The sequence below is a fragment of the Aplidium turbinatum genome, chromosome 1 (genome assembly GCF_918807975.1).
Source record: "Aplidium turbinatum chromosome 1, kaAplTurb1.1, whole genome shotgun sequence".
NCBI lineage: Eukaryota > Metazoa > Chordata > Ascidiacea > Aplousobranchia > Polyclinidae > Aplidium > Aplidium turbinatum.
In genome coordinates, this window is record NC_137472.1 from 39,145,838 (window position 1) to 39,167,597 (window position 21,760).

The 21,760-nt window shown below is 38.0% G+C and overlaps 1 protein-coding gene across 1 annotated transcript; it reads right to left on the reverse strand.

Moving 5' to 3' along the window:
• Nucleotides 1–469: 469 nt before the first annotated feature.
• Nucleotides 470–20,352, reverse strand: LOC145778878 (uncharacterized). Its single transcript, XM_082590472.1, has 7 exons — nucleotides 20,177–20,352; nucleotides 8,737–8,930; nucleotides 8,327–8,395; nucleotides 5,705–5,819; nucleotides 5,495–5,575; nucleotides 5,147–5,271; nucleotides 470–1,877 (listed from the first exon to the last, which is right to left on the reverse strand). Exons 1-7 carry the CDS (start codon nucleotides 20,289–20,291, stop codon nucleotides 1,797–1,799), a joined length of 780 nt encoding a protein of 259 aa, XP_082446598.1. The 5' UTR covers nucleotides 20,292–20,352; the 3' UTR covers nucleotides 470–1,796.
• Nucleotides 20,353–21,760: the final 1,408 nt, after the last annotated feature.

The window sequence follows — 21,760 nt, forward strand, 5'->3', positions numbered from 1 at the left end:
AGCCTTGAATAACTTACTGATAACTTGAAGTGCAAGGAAGACGGTCCTAGCCTACGTTAATTAGCCTACTCCTTTAGCCATAGCCATTAAACTATCATCGATACTATCTTTTTATAACATAGCTAACCTACAAATATTTCACAATAAACCTCTGTAACCGGTACAGTTTCCTTGACTGACTTATTAATTGAAAACGCATTGAATTTGCACTCGAGATTTGCACCTAAAACGTAGTTTTGGCTACCTTTTGGCGAAAATTTTCCTGGATACAACCCAAATTAGTTTTGTGCTGTATTTGTTAGATTTGACGTAGTTTCAAATACTTCAGACTATGACTTTAAAATCACATGACAAGATGAAACTGATATTTATGCTCGAACGGCACCTGGTGAGCTATAAGAAACTCAGTTATGAAATGTTCCATTGTTCCGTATCGGTGAACATGAACAATTGATGTTTGCTTTTGCTGTTTAGTCTTACTTATTCACAAAAAAGGTACAGCCTTAAAGAATTTTATCACAAAGTATAGTCTTGCATCAAACCTTTTGTGAAATATCTTGTTGTCAGATATTACGTACGTTATCTTAACGTTTCAAAAGGCAAGGAATTTTCCATTCTCCTTCATGCACGGCAAATCAGTAGCCTACATTGTAGTCAATGAAGAAATTTTTTTTTCAGTATTGACACGAAATTCATTTAAACGATTAATGGCAAACTTATTTCGTGCCGCTTAGTTCATGATTTTGTCTTTTTTAATTGAATTTCAGAGAATTTGAATGTTCACAAGTTTATTATGTGATGGCTTTGATTAGGTCAAGCTACATAACTTTCTTAAAACGCAAACATATACACAGAATAAATTTACAACCAAACCTAAACGCGTTGTGAAAAGTTGAAAAGTTGTGAAAATTAAATTTTAATGTTGATTTACGTTTATTGTTTTATCCAAATCAAACAAGTGAAATCTAAATGAAAGCAAAGAAAATAAACAAATCTTGACTTGTGTTACTAACTACTGACACCTAGCAGATGAAATAATTGACAGACACGAAGCTTAACAAATAGAAACTTTTCTTTGTCAATCTCTGTTATCTGGTCAATGTCAGCGGTTGAAAACTTGTACAAGTCTGCGAAACTACCCGGATAGCTCTCAAAGAAGCTTTCTCAGTATTTCTTTCTCATCGAGTATGGAATTGCCTTTAAGCTTTCGGTGTTGAGAAAGTTTAAACGTGTATCTTGCATGGTACAGAAATTCCCGTCGTGCGCTGTTTCACTTCGAATACAAATTGATAGAAAATAGACAATTCCGCTTAGAAGCGAAAATCCGACATTGAAATTGTTTCATCATTATAGACGACGTAGATTTAACATACCCACAACCACAACTCTGTTCAATTTTGTATTTTGCGATTGAATTAAGATGCTTTGCTCATTCTGCTCAGCACCAAATTCCTTCTCAACAGAAAAACCTACCTTGTTGCTGATGGTCTATGTGCGTTACACACCTGATGCAAAGTCAGTAGAGACTGCTTACTGTCTTAGCCTTAGATTTTTGAAGAATTAGTTTCAATTTTGGATAGAGTCATACCGAAGACTTTAAACCAGACCAGTGGTTCTCAACTTTTTTAGGCTTCAGCACGATATCAATAACAACGTTGGGTTAGTCACAGCAAATTAACTGTTAATAAAGTTTTTGTATTTTACATTTTTTCATCATCTTTTGTGATGATTTGGATCGATGTTCTGCTTCTTGGACGGAAGTTAAAAATGTCAACGCGAATGTGGAAAATCGCTTTTCATGAAATCTTTGGCAGGTCGTCTTCTTTAGCTGCTGGTTGCACACTAAATAATGAGTCCTTTTTTGCAACGACGCATTCCTGAAAAGCAAATCATGTCGTAGAAAACTAAGAAGCATTTTCTAGATAGTTGCTTGCATTGGGTATCTGTTGAGTGGCTACAATCAACAAAAAAGCTAAACAGACTTGCAATATTCTCCTTAATTAGTACCACATTCAATTTGGATACCCCTTGTTCAATAAACTTTATTAACAAAACTGGTAAAAAAATGTTCACTAGACTAATGAGGATAAGATCAATGCAACGGCAACAATCTTCTTCACTTGGATAGTAGGTTCATACAACGAATGCAATGATCGAGTAAAAACTAAAAAAAAAACGATAGTTTTTCATTGCTTCGTTGGTTTTACCCTGAAAATGTTGATAATTTATAGTAAAATTTTGCGCCCTAATAGTTAGGGCCGTAGCAACAAAAAACGTGGCTCCCTCCAAACATAAGTCCGGGGCCCCTTCCAACGCAGAAACTGGAATGTGGTATTTATTTTACACAACATGTAGGGTTCATATTATGCATACACAGTAGAGGGCACAGTTCCGCTAATTGCGAAGCTAACGCTTTGGTTAGCGAATTAGCATTTTAGCTAATATTTAGAAATTTTAGCGAACTCTTTAGCGAAAGTAAATTTATTGGAAATCCGTTGATTTCTTTGTTGAAAGCTAATTTTTACATTAGCTGCGCCCACTACTGTGTATACATAGGTATACAGTGACAGTGTGGACATAAGTTATATTCCATAATTATGCAAAGCGCTTCTTTCGAGCCTTGTTCTGCGCAAATTGTAATGGGTCATAGTCCAGGGATTTGGCAATCTTGTTTTAGATGGTAATTGCAAAAGCAGAAAGCCTGTCATCTGCCACGGTTAAGCGCAGGATATTCTTGATCAGTTTCATTCTGCTGAAGGTCCTTTCAACGCTGGCGACAGTAACTGGTGTGGTCGGTCAGAAGAATTCTGATGCAAATGCAAAGATTCGGATATTTCTCCTGAAGGCTGTTCTTGTACGTTAAAAAAATGCTTGCCGTGACAAGTCCTCTCTCTTTCTCGGTAACATAAATAAAAGGATTCAATTCCATTATTAGTTCGTTGGAATAAATGTCTAACATTTATCTTTTAATTTTTTTGCAGTGATTGTCCAGTTCCATTAGTGAATACAATAATTTCCTGGCAACAAGACTTCAACAATCGGAAAACTTCACTCTGCCAATCTCGGTACCCGGCCCTGCGTCAAGTGCCTCTATAAGTATACGAAACTACCAGGAATAACCAATCAAGGCTTTGCCAGTCCGAGGATAAAGATTCAAAACCAACCAACCCAACCATTTTCTCTGAGACACTTCTTCAGGCTGCTAGCGTTGTACAGAAATTCAAACAACTTGTACTACCACTCCACGAGTTGGTTAAAGCGCAAAGAAACAGAAGACATGGTCTGATCAGTGAGAACAAGAAAAAAATGGATTTGAATTTTTCTTCAGCAGAAAGACGACTCGAATCATCAGCACATTCGTAACCAAACATTCTCTTCCTACGTCGTACCGTGTTTTTTGAAAACACCTGCTCAATACCAATAAGCTCTGCTATTTCGCGTGCGTTGGTGACCACGTGGTTAGCCTATATCCTGTATTTCGATAGTCTTCCAAAAACTTCGGCGGAGGGGCCCTCATGTGTTGCGGGGCCCCCTCCGATCGAAGGGTTCGGAGGGCGGTTGCTACGCCTCTGCTAATAGTAAGCCTACTGTATATATAAAGATTCAAAAATCCTCTAAAAAATCAAGTGTGAAATTTAAAAAAACTTTGTTTTGCAGGAAATGTATGTTCTACATTAATATGAAAATTTGAAAGAAAAGTTTCTTTTTTTCTTATATGATTATACCAGACATATTCAACACCAGTGGCGGCTCGTGCCATGGGGCTGCAGGGCTGCAGCCCCACCTGAAAGAAAGAGAAGAGGGAAAATATCTTTTCCTCTGTGTTTTTCCCACCCGGATACCTTTTTCACTTAAGAATTGCGGATCGATAATTAAAATATTAAAAGTTTCGTTTGGCCACACCGACTTTGGGCAAACTTATCTGTCGCCCGAAATTCTGGATTTCTAGCGCTCTGATTGGCTAACAATGATCCTTGAAGCTCCACCTTTTTTGGTATTTTAAAGTAATTTTTGAATCTGTTGGAGCTGCATGGAAAACAGCCCCACCTAACCGAATACCTTACAGACTTTTTAAAGTTGGTTTTTATTTCGCAGAGTAGCGATGAGCCATAAATGTAGACGTGTTAGCTGTAGAGTTAGGGTATTCAACAGGTTATAGGAAGTGCTAGTCCAGCCTAGGGCATCTCAAAATCACTTGAACCTTGTATGTAACGGCTAGGCTAGTCAAGACTAAGCTCAATAGTAGCCTAAAGTTTGTCTCCAAAGCAATACTGTTAGTCTTTTTTAATTACAGCTTAGGAATACATCAACTTTTCAACAAAGTTTGAATGCATTTTTTCAATATTTGGGGTAAAAACGTGTGCAGAACGCACCAAATTCAATGTGATTTTTCAAATTTTTCTGGGGGGTGACTGCGAAATCGTTCGCCTTCGGCAAACTCAGCGACGGGCTTCGCCCCCCGGACTATTTATTGCAGCCCCACTGCTTACAAACAGCACCAGCCGCCACTGTTCAACACCACTATGGATACTTAACAAACCACAGTGATTTAATTTTAATGTATGTGGTCTGATGTTTTTCTACATCCCAACACTGTTAAATATCCCCACCATCTGATTTTAGTACCCTCTGATGGTATTGAGGTAAACCTTAAGGACTTATGCTCTACAAGTATGCACAACTGCTAGAATTAAGCTTCCAAAGCTTTTTCCGTTCAAGGATAAAGATTCCCACGATCAATCAACCAATCAGTGACCTGTATGAGGCAGCTAATGCGCCATTTAAAAAATAACATAGTATATTATGTATTTTTACGTAAACTCAAGGTTTTCATTTCAATTAAACAAAACTTTTGTCGTCAAAGTTTTTTTAGATACAAATAAGTTGACAAAGTTTTCTATGTCATTCTACTCTGATGATTTGAGTATTTTTTAGGGATTTGAGGGATTTGAGTATTTTTTAGGGATTTGAGTATTTTTTTAGGGCGGCAATTTAGGGATAAGCTGTTGTTTGCTGTATACAATAAAACTAAAACGTCTAAATATTTTAAATACTCTTTGGATACCATAACTGCTTTAGCCATTATGATATTTTATGGAAGACAACGAATCTGCTATAAAATTTACAAACTACAAATTGTACAAACCACAGCGACGATTTCATCAGCGGGTTGCTCACTTTCTTGATAAACTACATCGTCGTAGTTGGCAGTTACAGAGACGAAACTTTGATCATCCTCTTTCATAATTTCACTTTTTTTTTGTGCATTTTCTGTTGAAAGAAGAAATATCAGCGTGGGTATCAAAGAAGGAGGATCAATATAACTGGTGAAGAAGTATTAGAAAAAGTGCTTTCATATTGTAATATTTTCACAACTTTAGCTTGTCTTTTTTATAAAACTATATACATTTTGTGAAATACAGCCATTTTGGAAAACTTTCTTTTAAGCCTTCCTTCATCGCATCACGCAAAAGTAGAGTTTATCATATTGTACCATTCCCTGAGCGAATGTGAACGTCGGAGATACTGTAAGGTTGTATGGTCATATCGGCTTCGCTTCCTGATTCCAATGTCTCTAAATGCATTTAAAACATTATTTAGCCTAGTATTCAACTCCCATTTAACATCGTCAAACCATTTAAAAATTAAACATTTATCAACTTTTATTTTACGTTGGATGCAGTGACTTTTCTGTCGATCATACCTGGAATATTGCGTTGGGTCACAATTAAATAACCGTCACCATCTTCTTGCATCGATAAAAGAGTTGTTTTATTCATGTTGCCACTTTCAGCATGATCATTGTGTGTTTGTGCACCCTGCGAGTGATGTTTGTGGTGTTTATAATACAGGCTGCACCAGTGATTTTCAACAGGTAGACAATATGGCCCAGTGACGGACCATGACTCTATTTATAGCGAGCCTCAAAGCTTGACAAAATTAAAGCAAGTTGAGACCAAATTGTCACTACTTTTTTCCATCGTTGGTAAATTGTTTGTTTGTTTTCTTGGCCTGAAGATATTTACTGTATTTTTTCAACCCTTAACAAAAACAATGTGACATGGCCATCTGGAGATGCGGCCTGATTTGTCACATTTTGCAGATTTTGATTACAGCTACTGCTAGTGCTTGACTGACATTTTTTGAGATGTTTTTACTTTTTGTGGTTTCCTAATGACATAAAACTTTTTTGTTGCCTTGGGGAAGCAGTAGCAAATGAGAAAAAGTAAGTTGAAAAACGCAAAATCAGACTGTTATTGAAAATTAACAGTCTGACTAAAATCTTAGAAATCAAATTTTCTTTGTTTTTCAACATGTGAAGATGTTAAAACCTATTGTGTCATCTGGGGAAAAGAATAAAGAAAGCGTAAAAATATAATTTTTAGAAAAAATTATTTAAACTTTCGCCCAAAGTTAGAAAAACCTGGAAATTTCTGCAAAATGTGACAAATCAGGCCGTATCTTTAGGTGGCCATGAATGTGATAAGTTATTACTTGAAACACAATAGGCTACTTTGGCGCAAACGATCTTTGATTCATAAATTGCTTCAAGTTGATTATGAACTCTCGGATCGTCGCTTTGCCTCAATATCACAATTTATAAAGCGGAAATTGTTTCTTCTATCATTGCCGTACTTAGTTCCAAGCATTTCGTCTCTTGTATGAAAAGTTTACAAGATTCTCGGTCTTTTGCTGTGTGTTTTAGGTCTATGTTGGTGTTGTTTTTGTTGGTATGTTGGTTATGAGCATTTTATTGCTACATTTTGATCAAAGTAAAGGTTTTGAATAATACTAAGATCCTTATTGTTAATTTCAATGTCATTTATCACCTCCAGTATTTCGAAAGCTTTCTCATAATAGTAATCAATGAAAGCGATGAAAAGATCTTTTTTCCTGATTGTTTCTAGGCTAGGCTTTCCAAGATTGTTTCTCGGCTTCTCAAAAAATAAACTAGGCTATTTTACAGACATTTCACAGTTTTGGATCGTTTTGCTTCTTGTCTCGGATTCGTTTCGATTTTAAAAGTAGCTTTGTTTCGTCGACAACAATAAACAAAGAAAAACTTAATTTCTTACTTTCCAAACGCGAAAAATGAAATAAAGCTACAGGTTAAACTGGGAGTGACCTGAGCCATGGTTATTTCCAAGAATCACAGCGGCATGTATCAATTGTTATGGTTAAGGCTGCATAAAACAGAAACACTTCGAAATTCATCAAAATAAAGTAAAATTCTGTCTCTTTTGTAAAAAAAAAATTCTTTGTTGATTTCGTTTTGAGTTGATTTCCCGATAAAGATTTTACAGTTGTGCAGTAGGCTACATTGAAAAGTGGTTGAACACACTCTCTTTTAACAGCATTTTATGCAGCGTACAGTCGAGCGTTTTTGTAAAAAGAACATGCGCGGCCTTTGACATGAGGATTAACAGGCTACTAAATTTGCTTCGGAATGGCTTATCGAATCTGACGGTTGATTGTCCGGTGAAGTTGGCTTTGTGGTTGTTTCGTAACTAATGTCTTCTTTAAAACCTTCGTTTACTAAAAAAGGAATGTAGGCCTAAATAAAAAGCTGTATTCAGTTAGATTTATTTCATAATACTACCCTGATTGAAAGTTGCAGAAATCAAGTCATTGCGATTCTTAAACTATTGTATTTGATATTTATTTTGTGAAAGTTTGATAACTTTTTTTCTGATCATGAGGCAACCCAGTAAACATTTTTCCTTGGCCCAACGTAGGGTGACGGTTGTTCGGGTTGGCTGAGGGTATAGTGTAGTTTTGCCAACTTATGAAATATTTTAATTGAAGATACCTCCGAGGAATTGTTTAAGTTTGCTTCATGGTATTCCTTTTACAATTTTAATGGGACAATGAAAATGCAAAAAAACTTAAAATTAGGAAGTCGTTTTTGCCAATGTTGGTGTACAGTTGTACAGAACGTTGGGCCAACGTCATTATTTGCAGGCGAACTACGGTAACCCTTCAATTTTTTTACGCCTTTGGACATTAGCAGAATTTTTAGACTGGCTGCCAAGATTATAGAAAATCAAACAATAAGTTTCAAAAATTTCAAGAGACTTGAATAACGCAAAGATAAGTTGATCATGTCCCACAAAGGAACATAACTGAACCTTTGTCCAATTTATTTGGTACATTATTCAGTATCGTAAATTATCGCGTTTTTTCAAAGGTGTGCAATCTGTATTAGATGATGTATAATTAATATGATTTCATCATGATGAGTTATCCATGGATAATGATCAAGGCAATGCAAAGGATTTTAGATTAAAGTTACGGTTGAAGTGATGCCCACCAAGAGATGAAATACCTTTGTATAAAATACATCTTCCTTGTGGTGTATCTCTTCGTAAACAGTGTCTTCAGTATCGATCACAATCTGCGAATAAGAAGTATTTAATGAGAATGTTACTAAGAAGATTTGTTGATGCAAATGTGAACGTTCCAAACCGTTATTCAGTTATAAGGCTTTGCCAAGGAACAAGAAGTGTGTTATTGCGTGTTTTAGAAATCTTATCACACTTTTTTCAAAGATACGTTAACTACGATTGGTAGCCTACTTTAAATTATCTACCATGTAAAAAAAAGTTGAAAAATTAAGACTGGAAGAAAAAGTACGTAAGTTTTAGTTTGATAGAGATCATAAACAATGAGTTATGCAACAATTTTACTAAACTGCGTACACATTAACTTTTAAATAATCGTACATCTCTTACTTACGCCATCTGCTTTCTTCGTGTTCGAGAAACCAGGATCAACATAATCATGATTGACTGGGATGCTTCCTGGCTTTTGCGTTCTGTTGCTGCTTTGTACGTTTTGACGCCGTTTACAACAAACAACGACAAGAATAAGCACGATGATTAGAACAATCCCGCCAAGGACCATACCAACGATAGCACCAGTCGATATTGCTGGGAAATAATTTTGAAAAAAAAATGGTGACTTTGATTTTGCACTTGATTTAGGCTAATTCCGGTCTGCTGAATGCAAAAATGCTGCCAGTTTTCTTCCATCACGTCAAGTTTTTGCTCTACAGCATACATCCAAAACATGCAACTTTTCACGACTTTAGCGGTATTGTTTTCCATACGTAATAGGAATGCACAAGCTAATCATATAGTAAGTTATATACAAGAAGGGTCAACTGAATTATTAAGCAAAAAAGGCACAGGTATAGATTTAGATTTATGCTTTTTCCCCCATTTTTGGTTGGAGGATGCAATCATCCCACGAAATCGTCCGTGTTATAAATAACCCGGATTCTTTTTGCTATATTTGCGGCAGTTTTACTATTCCTAGCCAAAGAAAAGATGTTAGTGCATTTGTCAAACAAGCCTAGTTTGCATACAGCACTTTAAAATAAAACTTGGTGATCAAGATAAGTCTTGGGCACCACACAAGGTATGCAAGCAGTGTATTGAGAGTTTGCAGATGTGGACCAAGAGAACACGTGACAAATTGGCATTCGGTATACCCATGCTTTGGCGAGAGCCTAAAGATCATTACACAGACTGTTACTTTTGCTTGGTGCAAACGTCAGTGTATATTAAGAAAAAAAACGTAAAATTGAGTATCCAAGTCTTCCATCAGCTATATACGTCCAATGCCTCATTCAGCTGAAATCGCCGTTCCAGTTTTCTTTCAAACACCTACGCTCGAATATTTGGATCATGATGAATGTCTTAGTGATGACAGGCCTAATGATGAAGATTTTGAAATTGAAGATGATTCAGAACGTGGAGTATTCGATCAACATGAGTTGAATGATTTGGGATTTAGAAAAAAAAGCTTCTGAACTCTTAGCATTCAGACTAAATCAGAAAAATTTACTTGGAAAACGAGCGAAGGTATCTACTTTCGATCGAAGGAAAGTGCGTTTTTACCGTACTTTCGAAGTGACAGTAGCTTTGTGTATTGCCATGATATACAGGGTTTACTGGAGGAGTTGAGAATTCCGATCTACAACTCAACTGAATGGTGAATGTTCATTGACAGCTCAAAGAGGAGCTTAAAGGGCGTCCTTCTCCATAATGGCAATTTATACGGTGCAGTACCAATCGCGCTTTCAGTTAGTCTTCGTGAATAATACGGAAACACAAAAAGAGTCATTGAATTGTTGCAATATTACAAGCACAATTGGATCATTATGTGTTGATCTTAAAATGGTATGTTTTCTTCTTGGTCAGCAACACGGATACACAAAGTACCCCTGCTATTTGTGTATGTGGGACAGCAGAGCTCGAGATCAGCACTGGGTGGAGAGGAACTGGCCTCCGAGATCCGACCTTAAACCTGGTGATCCCAATATTCTTCATGAGCCACTTGTTGACAAACAGAAAATCATTTTCCCACCTCTGCATATAAAGCTCGGCCTAATGAAACAATTCGTTAAAGCATTAGCAACTGAAAGCAACTGTTTCAATTACCTCGTTTTGGTTTTTCCTGGCCTGTCAATACAAACCATGAAGACTGGTGTATTTGATGATCCACAAATTCGGCAACTCATCAAAGATGAACGTTTCAGTGCTTCAATGTCAGACTTGGAAGAAAATGCGTGGTTATCATTTAAAAATCTTGTCAAGGGATTTCTTGGAATACACGGACAGAGAATTATATTGAAATTGTTCAGAAGCTATTGGAAAGCTACAAAGAACTCGGCTGCAACATGAGCATCAAGATGCATTTTTTGCATAGCCAGCTTGCTTTTCCGGAAAACCTTGGCGCGGTCAGCGATGAGCAAGGAGAAAGGTTCTACCAAGATCTGAAGGTGATGGAGGAAAGATATCAGGGACGATGGGACTTACATATGCTGGCTTACTATTGCTGGAGTATTAAGCGAGACTGCCCACAGCTTGAACATGTCAGGTAAAGCTACAAGCGTAAATTTTTGCCCTAAAACTTGCACTTTATTTGTCCGGCAGAAACAGTATCCGTTAGAACAGAATAAAGCTTAACAAATGTTTATTTGAAAACTATTGTTTGGACTATATCAATAAGTGGTATCGATTTAAGAAGCATCCAACGCATATCAACTGGACCTTGTTAAGAGATCAAACAATTGAGTACGAGGAAGTTAAACGGAGTTGGAAAAGCAAATTTATCCTCCAATGGCAATGAAGGATGAGTTGTTGCAAGCTGGTTAGCATCATCTTCTTTTTTCCGGTCAGTAATGCGTTTGTAGAAAGACTTTTCTCTATTGTTTCGGCTGAGAGGCCAAGGAAAGGAACAAACTTAGTGAAATGACGATCAAATCCCTGATACAAGTAAAAGTAAATCTAAACCTGAACTATCGTGAGATCCACAAAGTATTTTCTACAAACAAGGAGTTGCTAGAACAAATTGTTTCTGGCAAAATATGGCATGTGGTATGTCAGGGCGCGTATAAATGCCAACATTTGTTTCAAAACATTCAAAACTTTTGTTTCGTTTGAAAATTTAATTTTTCGGTTGTCCTTCTTTTGGGGTCCATGTCGAATTGTCGATGGCATCCCTGAGTATATTGTATGGTATCTCTAGGTAGACATGCTCCACTGCATTATAATATGAAAGGATAATAGCAAAGTTTAACATTTTTATATGACAGATTCTTGTTGAATGGAGCGTTTGTTTCCAGGGTATAAGCACACTATAGTTTGTTTCACTTGCTAAGCTTGTGTGCCATGAAATTTGCTTTTGGCTTGAAAATATTCTAAGTTAACATATCTAAATCCAGGAACTTTTGACGATAATGATACTTCATCCAGGCTTATAAGATAATAACTTGATCAAGGTACCAATGAGTCCCATAAGTTACAAAACAAAAATTAAAAAAGCAATAGATTTCCAATCAATATGCAGTGGTTTCTTGGTTTTCCTGCCCCTTGGAAACATTCCGGTCCTCTAAAATAATCTCTGGCCAGGGCAATGGTAACTTTAAAGTCCCCTTTCAACGCTGTTCTTCGGACACAGGCATAAAAGTATTTTGCAAAATCACTGTTTTTGAACCAGTATTTTAAAAACAAATTGCAGTAAAAATAACGTTAACTTAAATGACGTCCTGGTAATGAAAATCTCAAGATTATCACTGGCATGACCATACTATACCACGCAATAGCGCAGGGCTTCCCAAACTTTTTTGCTCGCGACCCCTTTTAATCTCCTAAATTTTCCGCGACCCTTTACAGTTGACATGATAAACAGTGCGAAATATACATTTGTGATATTTATTAAATAGACGAGTCAATATATGGAAAAAAGGCACCTAACCCCAAAAAAATTGATACAAAAGGTTTTTCAACGGATTCTGTTACCAATGGGCATACTAAATAACATACTAAAAGTCTACCAAAATCGGACCCCCAGAAAGAGGTCATTTTCAAGGAAATATACGGCATATTTCTAAATAATTTTGCGTATTGGGTAGATGGTGGTATTCATGTTGTTATTGTTCTTGTGTTTGTGACATCATAATCACATGAATGCGTGCATAGTCGCATCACAATGCAAATGAAGTTATCGTTGTAGAAACGATTTATGCGATCCCTTTCTTATTTTGAATGTTCTTGTTTTGCGTTCATGCTTCAGTGAACTCCAGCCGCATGAGTTTTGAATCTTCGTGTTTCATTTATCGAAAAGGTTCTTTTACGTTTCGACTAGAGCGGTGGACGGGCATATTTTTTCAATAATTTCTTTCTGATGATGGTTGGCTTGTGTGCGTGGATTACAAGTTAGTGTTTTGTGTACTTGAATAAACATTGGTCAGCTTGAGTCAGATGTGATGAATTGAGGCCTAAATGGTAGCCGTTCCTGTCGAGCAAAATAAGGCACAGCAGTGGGATGCAGGGTCCGTTATTGACCTTACAAAAATCGGTTGTTACAATCGTTGTTAAAGTCAAAAAGATTTATTCAGGCAAAGTCACTCAGGGCTGCCAGAGCTTGTTTTTTTAATGCACTTCTGTGGTTTTATTTTTGAGTCTGGGGTTTTTGGACCAAAATTTATAGGCTTTCATTTTGCTATTTTTTGGATATTTTAAGCGATAAAACGCTAATAGTGTTAAGAAAGTTAGTTATGAAAAAAGCAACATTTTTTCGCGCCATCGACGCGATATTTGCTGCATAGTTTTATTTTGACCCTCCTGGAGCAACATGCTAGTTGCAAGAGTTTTGCCAGACGTGCTATTTTCCCGCCGACTTTGGCTAGTTTGGCGTTTTTTGTACACAATTAAGCGGTATTTTCGGTTGTCGTTCGTAGTGGGCGTTGTCACTGGTGTTGTAGCCGATGATAGTGTGAACGTGCACAAATATGAGACTGTTGGACAAAAAATGACAGGACAACCTGCATTCGCATACTCATTCAGTAGAAAGGATAAAGCCAGGACCCTTGGGCAAAAATCTGCTATCAAGGTCGCTCCTGATCGAACCATTGATACTGCACTTCTTTTTCAACGCTTCATGGTGGTCTTCCAAGCTGGACATCTATCACTGGAGGAAGTTATGTGTTACGAGCTTAGTCCTTTCCCTCCTGCTCTCTTTGAATCGAGACATGTATTCCGAAAAACTGATAAGCCACAGTTAGCACACGCGATCTGTGATCACGCAAGTAATGCAATCCTGTAATTCTGTGCCAATTCAAAGTCACGCAAGTAATTCTGTGCCAAAAACGGAGTGCCACGTACTTGATGGCGGTTCACTCCTTCACCGCATACCATGGCAGCGTGGACAAAGCTATGGTGAAATAGCACAGTCATATGTTGATTTTACCATCCAGCAATATGGATCCGGTACGACCATTGTGTTTGACGGCTATGGAGAAGGGCCGACCATTAAAGACAACATGCATCAAAGAAGAGGACGTAATCTTCATCCCGTTGTCAACTTTACAGCTGAGACTATGTTCACAGGCAAGAAGGAGGAGTTCCTTTCACAAGATGCCAATAAACAAAATTTGATTTGGATGATAAGTGGTAAACTTCGGGAAAAAATTGCACCGTGGTAAATGCATCTGGGGATGCTGATGTAGAAATTGTGAAGGCCGCAGTGGAGACATCTCTTCTCCAGACAACAACGCTGATTGGAGAAGATACCGATCTCCTTGTGTTAATTGTTTACTATGCACAAGAAGATAGTGAGGGCCTTTATTTCAGGTCAGACAAGTAGGCTACAAAGCTGATGGCAGTACCAAAGTATACAACATCAACCGTTTGAAAAAAATCTTTGGACATGACATGTGTTTTGAGTTGATATTTATCCATGCCATGACTGGTTGTGACACTAAGTCTGAGATATTCGGTGTTGGCAAGAAAACTGCTTTTCGGAAACTTGTGCATGGAGATCCTGTTCTTCGGTCTTGTGCTAAAGCATTCACTGCCCCAAACCAGACCACAGAGATAATCGATGACCTTGGGTGCCAAGTAATGGCTGTCTTCTTTGATGGCAAGAGCACAGATTCCCTTGCGACAATGCGATACAACACCTTCAGCAAGAAAGTTGTCTCTGCTTCATCATTTGTAACGCCCGAGAGTCTGCCACCAACTGAATCTGCTACCCAATTTCACTGTCGTCGAATTCACTACCAGATAATGGTCTGGATGGGAAAAGCAGAGAGTATGGATGTCATGACTTGGGGGTAGAACCTGCAAAAGAATCGGCTCATCCTACTTATGTCAAAAATGAAGGCTGCTCCAGACAGTCTCTTGAAGGTCATTCATTGCAACTGCTCCACTGCCTGTAAGACACTCCGCTGCTCCTGTAGAGGATACGGACTACCATGTACCGCTGCATGTGGACCATGCCAACTGCAAGAATGTGACAATTCACATAACAAGTTTCTTCTAGACGAGTCGGAAGATGATGAATAGAGACAGCCGTAGGCAATAAGACAACAAACGGGCTGATCACCCTGGTTTACGATTTACCTTTGTAGCCTACTGTTGTAATTCCAATGATTTTCTGAATGTGTCTGTGTCCAGACTTTAATGGTACGCCATTCTTTAGAACAGATTAATCCCCTGTATTCATCTACTGTAGGAGGCCAAGTATGAGCCTCCTGTTGGTTGCAGTTTTTCTTAGATGCCTGTATTGATAGTACCTGTTATGCCGCATGTAATATGCTGTTATGATGATTCCATCTTATTAGGGGAGATTGGGGATACTACGGACGGATTTTCGAGTGTTTTGTTTTCGAAAATATGTTTTATTTTAAAGTGTACTGGAAACCGTTTTGCACCAATACATATGGAATTTATTCAGATGAAAAGTGAGGAGTTAATTGTCTCTGAAAATTGTACCACTATTCGGCTTATCAAGCTGCCAAAAGTATAGAAACTGAAATGTTGGAAAACCACTTTTCTCAAGCTCGTGTTACATAATGGAAGTCAAGATGATTTTGTTTGCGGTTTATCTCAAGCCTCAAGTGAATTTGCTAATATCGTGCTCTGCTCTGTCTGATGTTGGCCTATTGCTGCGTCCGAAATGTCCCCGGGCTCCCCCAGGTCGTATATTATATACAAATCATACGTATCTCAGTAGATAATCAGCCTATCGAAAGTTAACCTATTTAATTCGATTCATTGACCCCGAAAACCTAGGGATAGACCCCTAAACCGCCTTTCTAGCTTGAATAGCAATTGAGATATAGGCAATGTAACATCCCGGCGGCCATCTTGGACGCCATCTTGAAAATGACCCCTTTCTGGAGGTCCGATTTTGGTAGACTTTTAGTATGTTATGTAGTAGGCCCATAGGTAACAGAATCCGTTGAAAAACCTTTTGTATCAATTTTTTTGGGGTTCAACCTTATATTGACTCGTCTAAAAAGGCTTAATTCGAACGAAACTAGAATAGCATCAAGCTACCGATACTCGAAACCTGCTACTTTACACGTAGCCTATTGGAAATAAAACACAACCGAAAATACATTTATTTGTTTGTTTTTGTTTGTTTATCTTTATCCTGCATTGCGGGAAAGCGGACTTGAGCGCTATGCATCGATGTACGCCTTCCGACATACACCTGACCCACGCTGCAGCCGACGGCAATGTCAGTTTCCGGTTGTCTACTCTACTTATGACTTAAATTTGGTAGGCTACTACCCATTACTCGAAATCGATCACTAGGTAGAGGCAATTATCGTTAAGTTTCTTGCCCAGAGAAACAACAGCTAGTGCGGGTGGCTGGAGTCGAACATGCAGGCTCTCGCCTGCGAGCCCAACGCGCTAACCACTCGGCCACGGCCACATTTAGTGTGATGAGTGCGACTACCGGTCCTTTCTGCTGCAAAGCAAATCTAGTCGTTGCTCAATGTTTGTTACTGCTGGTCTCAAGGCGCTTTCAATCTTGCTTTGTCTGGAACGGTATTTTCTTGCTATTGTCGTCAACTTTGATAACGTTAAAGTGCCTCTGACAGGAAAATAAGTTTGCTAAATTTACCTAAGATACCAAAAAGATGACACTGACAAACTTCCCTGACCAACAAATCGTAAAAATATCAACAGGCTACTAAGTTACACGCTTGCAAACTTTCGTTCACTTTCGGCAAATCTGGCACTCATTCAATTGCGAAAATAAAAACGGCAACCTCGCTGTGACGTCACCATGGGTGGGAAGGATACATTCTTTCTCTGTGGTTAGGTGGTAAGGTATGGTACGACTGCTCCAAAACGTCAATGTGTGGGCTCTATTGGTCTAAAGCATGTGCAAAATGAGAATTACCGAAATGAAAAAGTCAACTTATTATTACTATCAGGTTTAGATCAAATAGATTGAGTTTATTTTTATCAAACAGCATCTCAATTCAATTGAAATTGCAGTTTTTTTAAACTCTTGTAGGGCTGCAATTTGGATAATTTTTTATTTGTCCTAATCTGGCTATAACCATTTGCAGTGTAACAGCAGTATCTCACAGACAGTACCCTTAATTTATGGTTGAGGTAATGCCAGGAAATTGCTGTTTATGTGACAGAGTCAGTGACAAAGACGTGTGCTATCTTTTCATGCTTTCAAACAAAACAAGGTGCTGAGAAGAAAATAGTCAAAGTTTTCTTCAAGTGTTCAAAAGTGGGATGGACCATACAAAACTAGTCGTATATGTTCTCTTCACTTCAATGGAGATGATTTTGTTAACACCACCAACCCGATTTGGATCTTCTCAGCAATGAGTGGCGTGCTGGGAACTGTAAGTGGTGCGTTTGCCACAAGTGCGAGTCTATGTCCCAGCCCAATGAATGTGTAGGCTATGTTGCCATGAAGTGCCACAGAAGAAAGAAATTTTGAAGAAAGACGCATCTAGCTGTGTTACCAATTTGATCAATTTTGAGGCACACTTACATCCTGCGGTTCTGAGGACTTTTTTTATGAGGAGCAGGAAGAACTGGAGAAAAAGCAATAAACCGAAAGGAGAAAACGGAGACCTACCAAAAGAGTAAGGATGCTACATTAGGCTAAGAATACCTTCAACGCTAAAGAATGCACACTAAACGAAGTGATTTTATTTCCTTGCAGGCAGTATCGGTAATTAGTCGCTTACAGGCATGTAGCCTATCGGAGTGGATACTACGAGGTGGTGCTCTCAGAAGCAACAATCGGATTGTGCTGCCGTCATGCATTGTTTGACGAATCCGAAACAATTTTAAAGTCCAGATGGCCGTTACACCGGATTTCAATGGCCAACTGAAGGCACATTATGAGAGAGCGAGAGAAATTTTATTTATTTATGAATAGTGATGAATGATGATTCGTACGATTTCTTTATTTTTCACTTCAAGTATATTTTAGGTTTTGTGGGAACATATCCAGTATAGTTTTATTAAACTGCAAAAAACAATAAATCTTCGAAAAAAGCAACCGCTTGTACCAACTCCGACCAAACTGTGATCCACCAATCACATCTAGAAAGCATTTGTTTTATCCGTCGCTAACGACGCCCACCCACGATGACGTAACACCACCAAAGTCGTCCCAGAGCAGTGAAATATGGAGTTTCGCCTGTGGTGGCGCTGCGGAACTGTCGTTTTGTATAAATTTCGCCCTAACCAGTCGAGCTTCGAGGTTAAGGTTAAAAGTTCGCTTAGCATAATTCTGCGCTAGAAAATGCTTAGAAAAGTTACTATACTTGGGTCCAACCTGGCTTAACTCGCACAGACGAGACGCGTGAACACAAACGGCAGGAGTGCACTGTGCAGTCACCGCTGAGTGAGATAATTAGGCCTATAATAGATATTCCACTTTAACCAGCCAAAAAGTGTGAAACTTTTTCCAGAAAATTCAAGTCGCAACGTAGAGTCAGAAAATAGATCAGCATGTTATTCCTGAGATTTTGAAGAGAGGTGCTCGGTATTTTGTTATTGTATTGCAAATAGGTTTTGGATCCAATCTAGTTTGGCATTGTTTAATTCTGGAAGAAAACAGCCTACTTTTAAAACTGTTTCAACAGATTCGACAATTGGTCTATCACCACAGGCTTAAACATTTGTTTCCACATCGTTGTTAGTCTAAAACTCTGCAGTAGATGAAAAAAATTCAAATGAATCATTTTCAACTTCTTCTTTCTAGATGTTTAAATTTTTAACGAACGCTTCAAGTTTTTGATTTCTTGATTTCAATGTAAAAACATTGGTGTTTTTTCCTTAGATGGATAAATTAAGTTCTTTCCATTTTTCAAGCAAATCTCACAAATAGCATAATTTTGAAAGTCAGATGTCATTGCAAAAATGATGGACCAAGTTTGATTTTCACGACTTCATTTTTCAACGTTAATAGCATTTTTTAAGTTTTGTTTTCGAAAGCCATCTTACTTCACAATGCAGTAAAAGGGATTTAAACTGAACTCTCATTACATTTCACCATATAAACTTGCAAAAATATGGGTATTAAGTGCGCGGCTCTTATTAAAGTTAATATTTTTACAGCATCTTTGCGCAAAAGCATTTCAATGAGAATATATTCTTTTTAGCTATTAAGGTCTCGCAATGAATCATAGCCTATAGTGTGTAAGTAAATGCAATATGTGTTGGCCTATCACTGGCAAATCGCACTTTTGCATGAAACCCAGCTGTATGTGCTGTCATTGCAGAAGCTCCTTCAGTAGACATGCCAACACAGTCCTTCCAAAATAGCTCCACGTCCGTGCAAAAATTGACGAAAGTATTGTTATCGTTCGATTTTTTTAACCAGCTTTCGATTGATTCGATTAGTTTTACTTTTGCAATATTTAGCTACTAGTTTTTTTGTTTGTTTTTCTTTGTTTTTCATATCTTTATCCTGCATTGCGGGAAAGCGGACTTGAGCGCTATGCATCGGTGTAAGCCTTCCGACGTACACCTGACCCACGCTGCAGCCGACGGCAATGTCTGTTTCCGGTTGTCTACTCTACTTATGACTTAAATTTGGTACTACTCATTACTCGAAATCGATCACTGGGTAGAGGCAATTATCGTAAAGTTTCTTGCCCAGAGAAACAACAGCAAGTGCGGGTGGCTGGAGTTGAACTTGCAGGCTCTCGACTGCAAGGCCAATGTGCTAAACACTCGACCACTGCTGCCGACGCATGCATGCATGCATACTGCATACTAGCATGCAGTCCTCAAGCTAGCCCACTACCAGGGCCAGGTCTATTTAAGCTACGCAGAATCTACAACTCAGTTAAGAATAATGTTTTGAACAGTTACATCAGTTTTAACAACTGCGTTATAAAATAAACGTCTGAAAAGTACCATAGGATAATATGCACTACTTTATGTAATATTGGTATTCTCTCTGCGACCCCTGAAGTTCGTTAGGCGACCCCTTGCGGAGTCGCGACCCCCAGGTTGGGAAGCCCTTCAATAGCGAATAGCCTATACGTACAATATATTCTACAAGGTGGTCACGTCACGGGACAGTGCACTATTTTATAAAACGTTGATTTCAAACCTTTCTTTATTGGAGGGAAACCTCCAAGGCTTTGAGAATAATGTGCTGTTCAAAATATGTTGAAAAAACTCAAAGCAATAAACATAACAAGCATAATACACTGCTTCTTGACAACAAAAACACTTCATTTAAATTTATTGTTGTTTTACACGGTTTAAACCTGTTAAATAATTTTGCAGGAGTGATGTCCATGCAATAACGTTCAACTTAAAAAAATTCTGCCAAAAATTGTTTGGTAGATCTAATAATTAATTAATTGAAGCGTACGAACCAGTGCATGTTGCTCCACTTCCAACGAATCCTGCAGGGCAAAAACAAGAGGTAGAACCATCACTGTCGATACTACAAGATGCATTTGGGTCACATTCGTCACCGCATTCATTCATTTCGTAGTATTACACATTTAGTCACACAAACAAAGTTGGTTTAAATTAACTAAGAAGTTACATAACCTAAAACACAATAAGGTTAACTCACAAAACTCAGCAAACAACACTTCAACTAAAGGTTAAACTAAACAAAGCAACTGCAGCTCAGTACACAAGACAGAACTCAACTGTGGCAAACAAAGTAGCCTATGCGTACAAAGTAATTAGCGTCAGCGCAAAGCGCTTCAGGACAGAAACGTCCGAAATCGAGTATCACATTCTTCCTCCTTAAAATGTTTCGCCAAATTATTATAGTCTTAAAATTACAGGTAATTAAAGAGGTTGAATCGGTCAGGAGGTATTTTCGTTCTTTCAGAGCGCCGAAGCTTCGTCTTTCCTCGGGAGTCGTTTTCAACTTGCGTAGTGGTATCTGAGGGACTTGAAACAGTAGGCCCACTTGATGGATTTTGCTTGCTCAAAAACTTCGTCGATAAAAACGGGGCTTACACTCGCAATAAGTTTTAGAAGATCGGATAACATCGCTAATGTGATCGAGTGAGAAAGGTATATTTAGAATTTTCACAAAGTGGGCCATGCGCGTGTCACCTGAATGGTGAAGAAAATCATGTAAGCTTTTCAAGGTATTTTTACTCAGTGTCATGCATTTAATACGAGAAAGTGTGTCAGCTGGAACGTTTTCTTTCTCACAACTATAGGTGATATTGAAATCATAAGTACAAAGTTCAATGCGCCTTCTCATGATTTTATCGTTCTTAATTCTACCCTTTGTGCTGTGTGTCAACTGTCAAACATGTAGGCAGCTGACTTCTGGTCAGTAGGCTAATTAAAGTAAATGGTTTGCCTGTGAGATAGTGTTTCTATTTCCCAACGGATTCAATAATGGCGGCTTCCGTGGCATCTTTTCACAATTTGGGACTAAGTGGGCAAATTTTCAAAAAAGGGCACTTTTAGCTCGCAAATTTTTTAAAAAGGGCATTTTTGCGCGTAAATGATGGGAAAAAGGGCATTTTTTCCGAGCGTAAAACATGTAAAAATGTGGATTTCTCAGGAATATTGTGGGTAAAAAGACATGTTATACTTAGGCTAAACTTTTGAGACCTATACAATTGATTCCTATATTCATCTCCGCCCACAATATTTTATAAATAATAATGTAACCTAATAAAATTTATAATTAATTAAACTACCATTCAACGTTTTATAGGCAGAGAAAACTTTTTCTCAAACCGTAGAAAATTTCATTATCACATCACCGCTTCAATGCGTGATGGAAATCTACAGATAAATCTGCATCAGGCATTGCAGAGTGCAAAAAACAGTGTTGCAGAACGCGTTTTCGAATATTAAATTCTCATCAGTGTAACTACGTTTATGAACGCAATAACAACGGTTAAATTTAAACTCAATACAATACATTAAAAACATTATAAGGACATATTCTCAGTGTTCAATTGAATATTAATAAA

Excerpts from the sequence above, each read along its gene's own strand:
- LOC145778878 (XM_082590472.1), bottom strand. The coding sequence starts at position 20,291 with ATGAATGAATGCGGTGACGAATGTGACCCAAATGCATCTTGTAGTATC. Across the intron at positions 5,820-8,326 it reads AAGATGTATTTTATACAAAG|GGTGCACAAACACACAATGA; the intron begins GTATTTCATCTC and ends CATCACTCGCAG. Across the intron at positions 5,272-5,494 it reads TCACATTCGCTCAGGGAATG|AAAATGCACAAAAAAAAAGT; the intron begins GTACAATATGAT and ends TTCTTTCAACAG.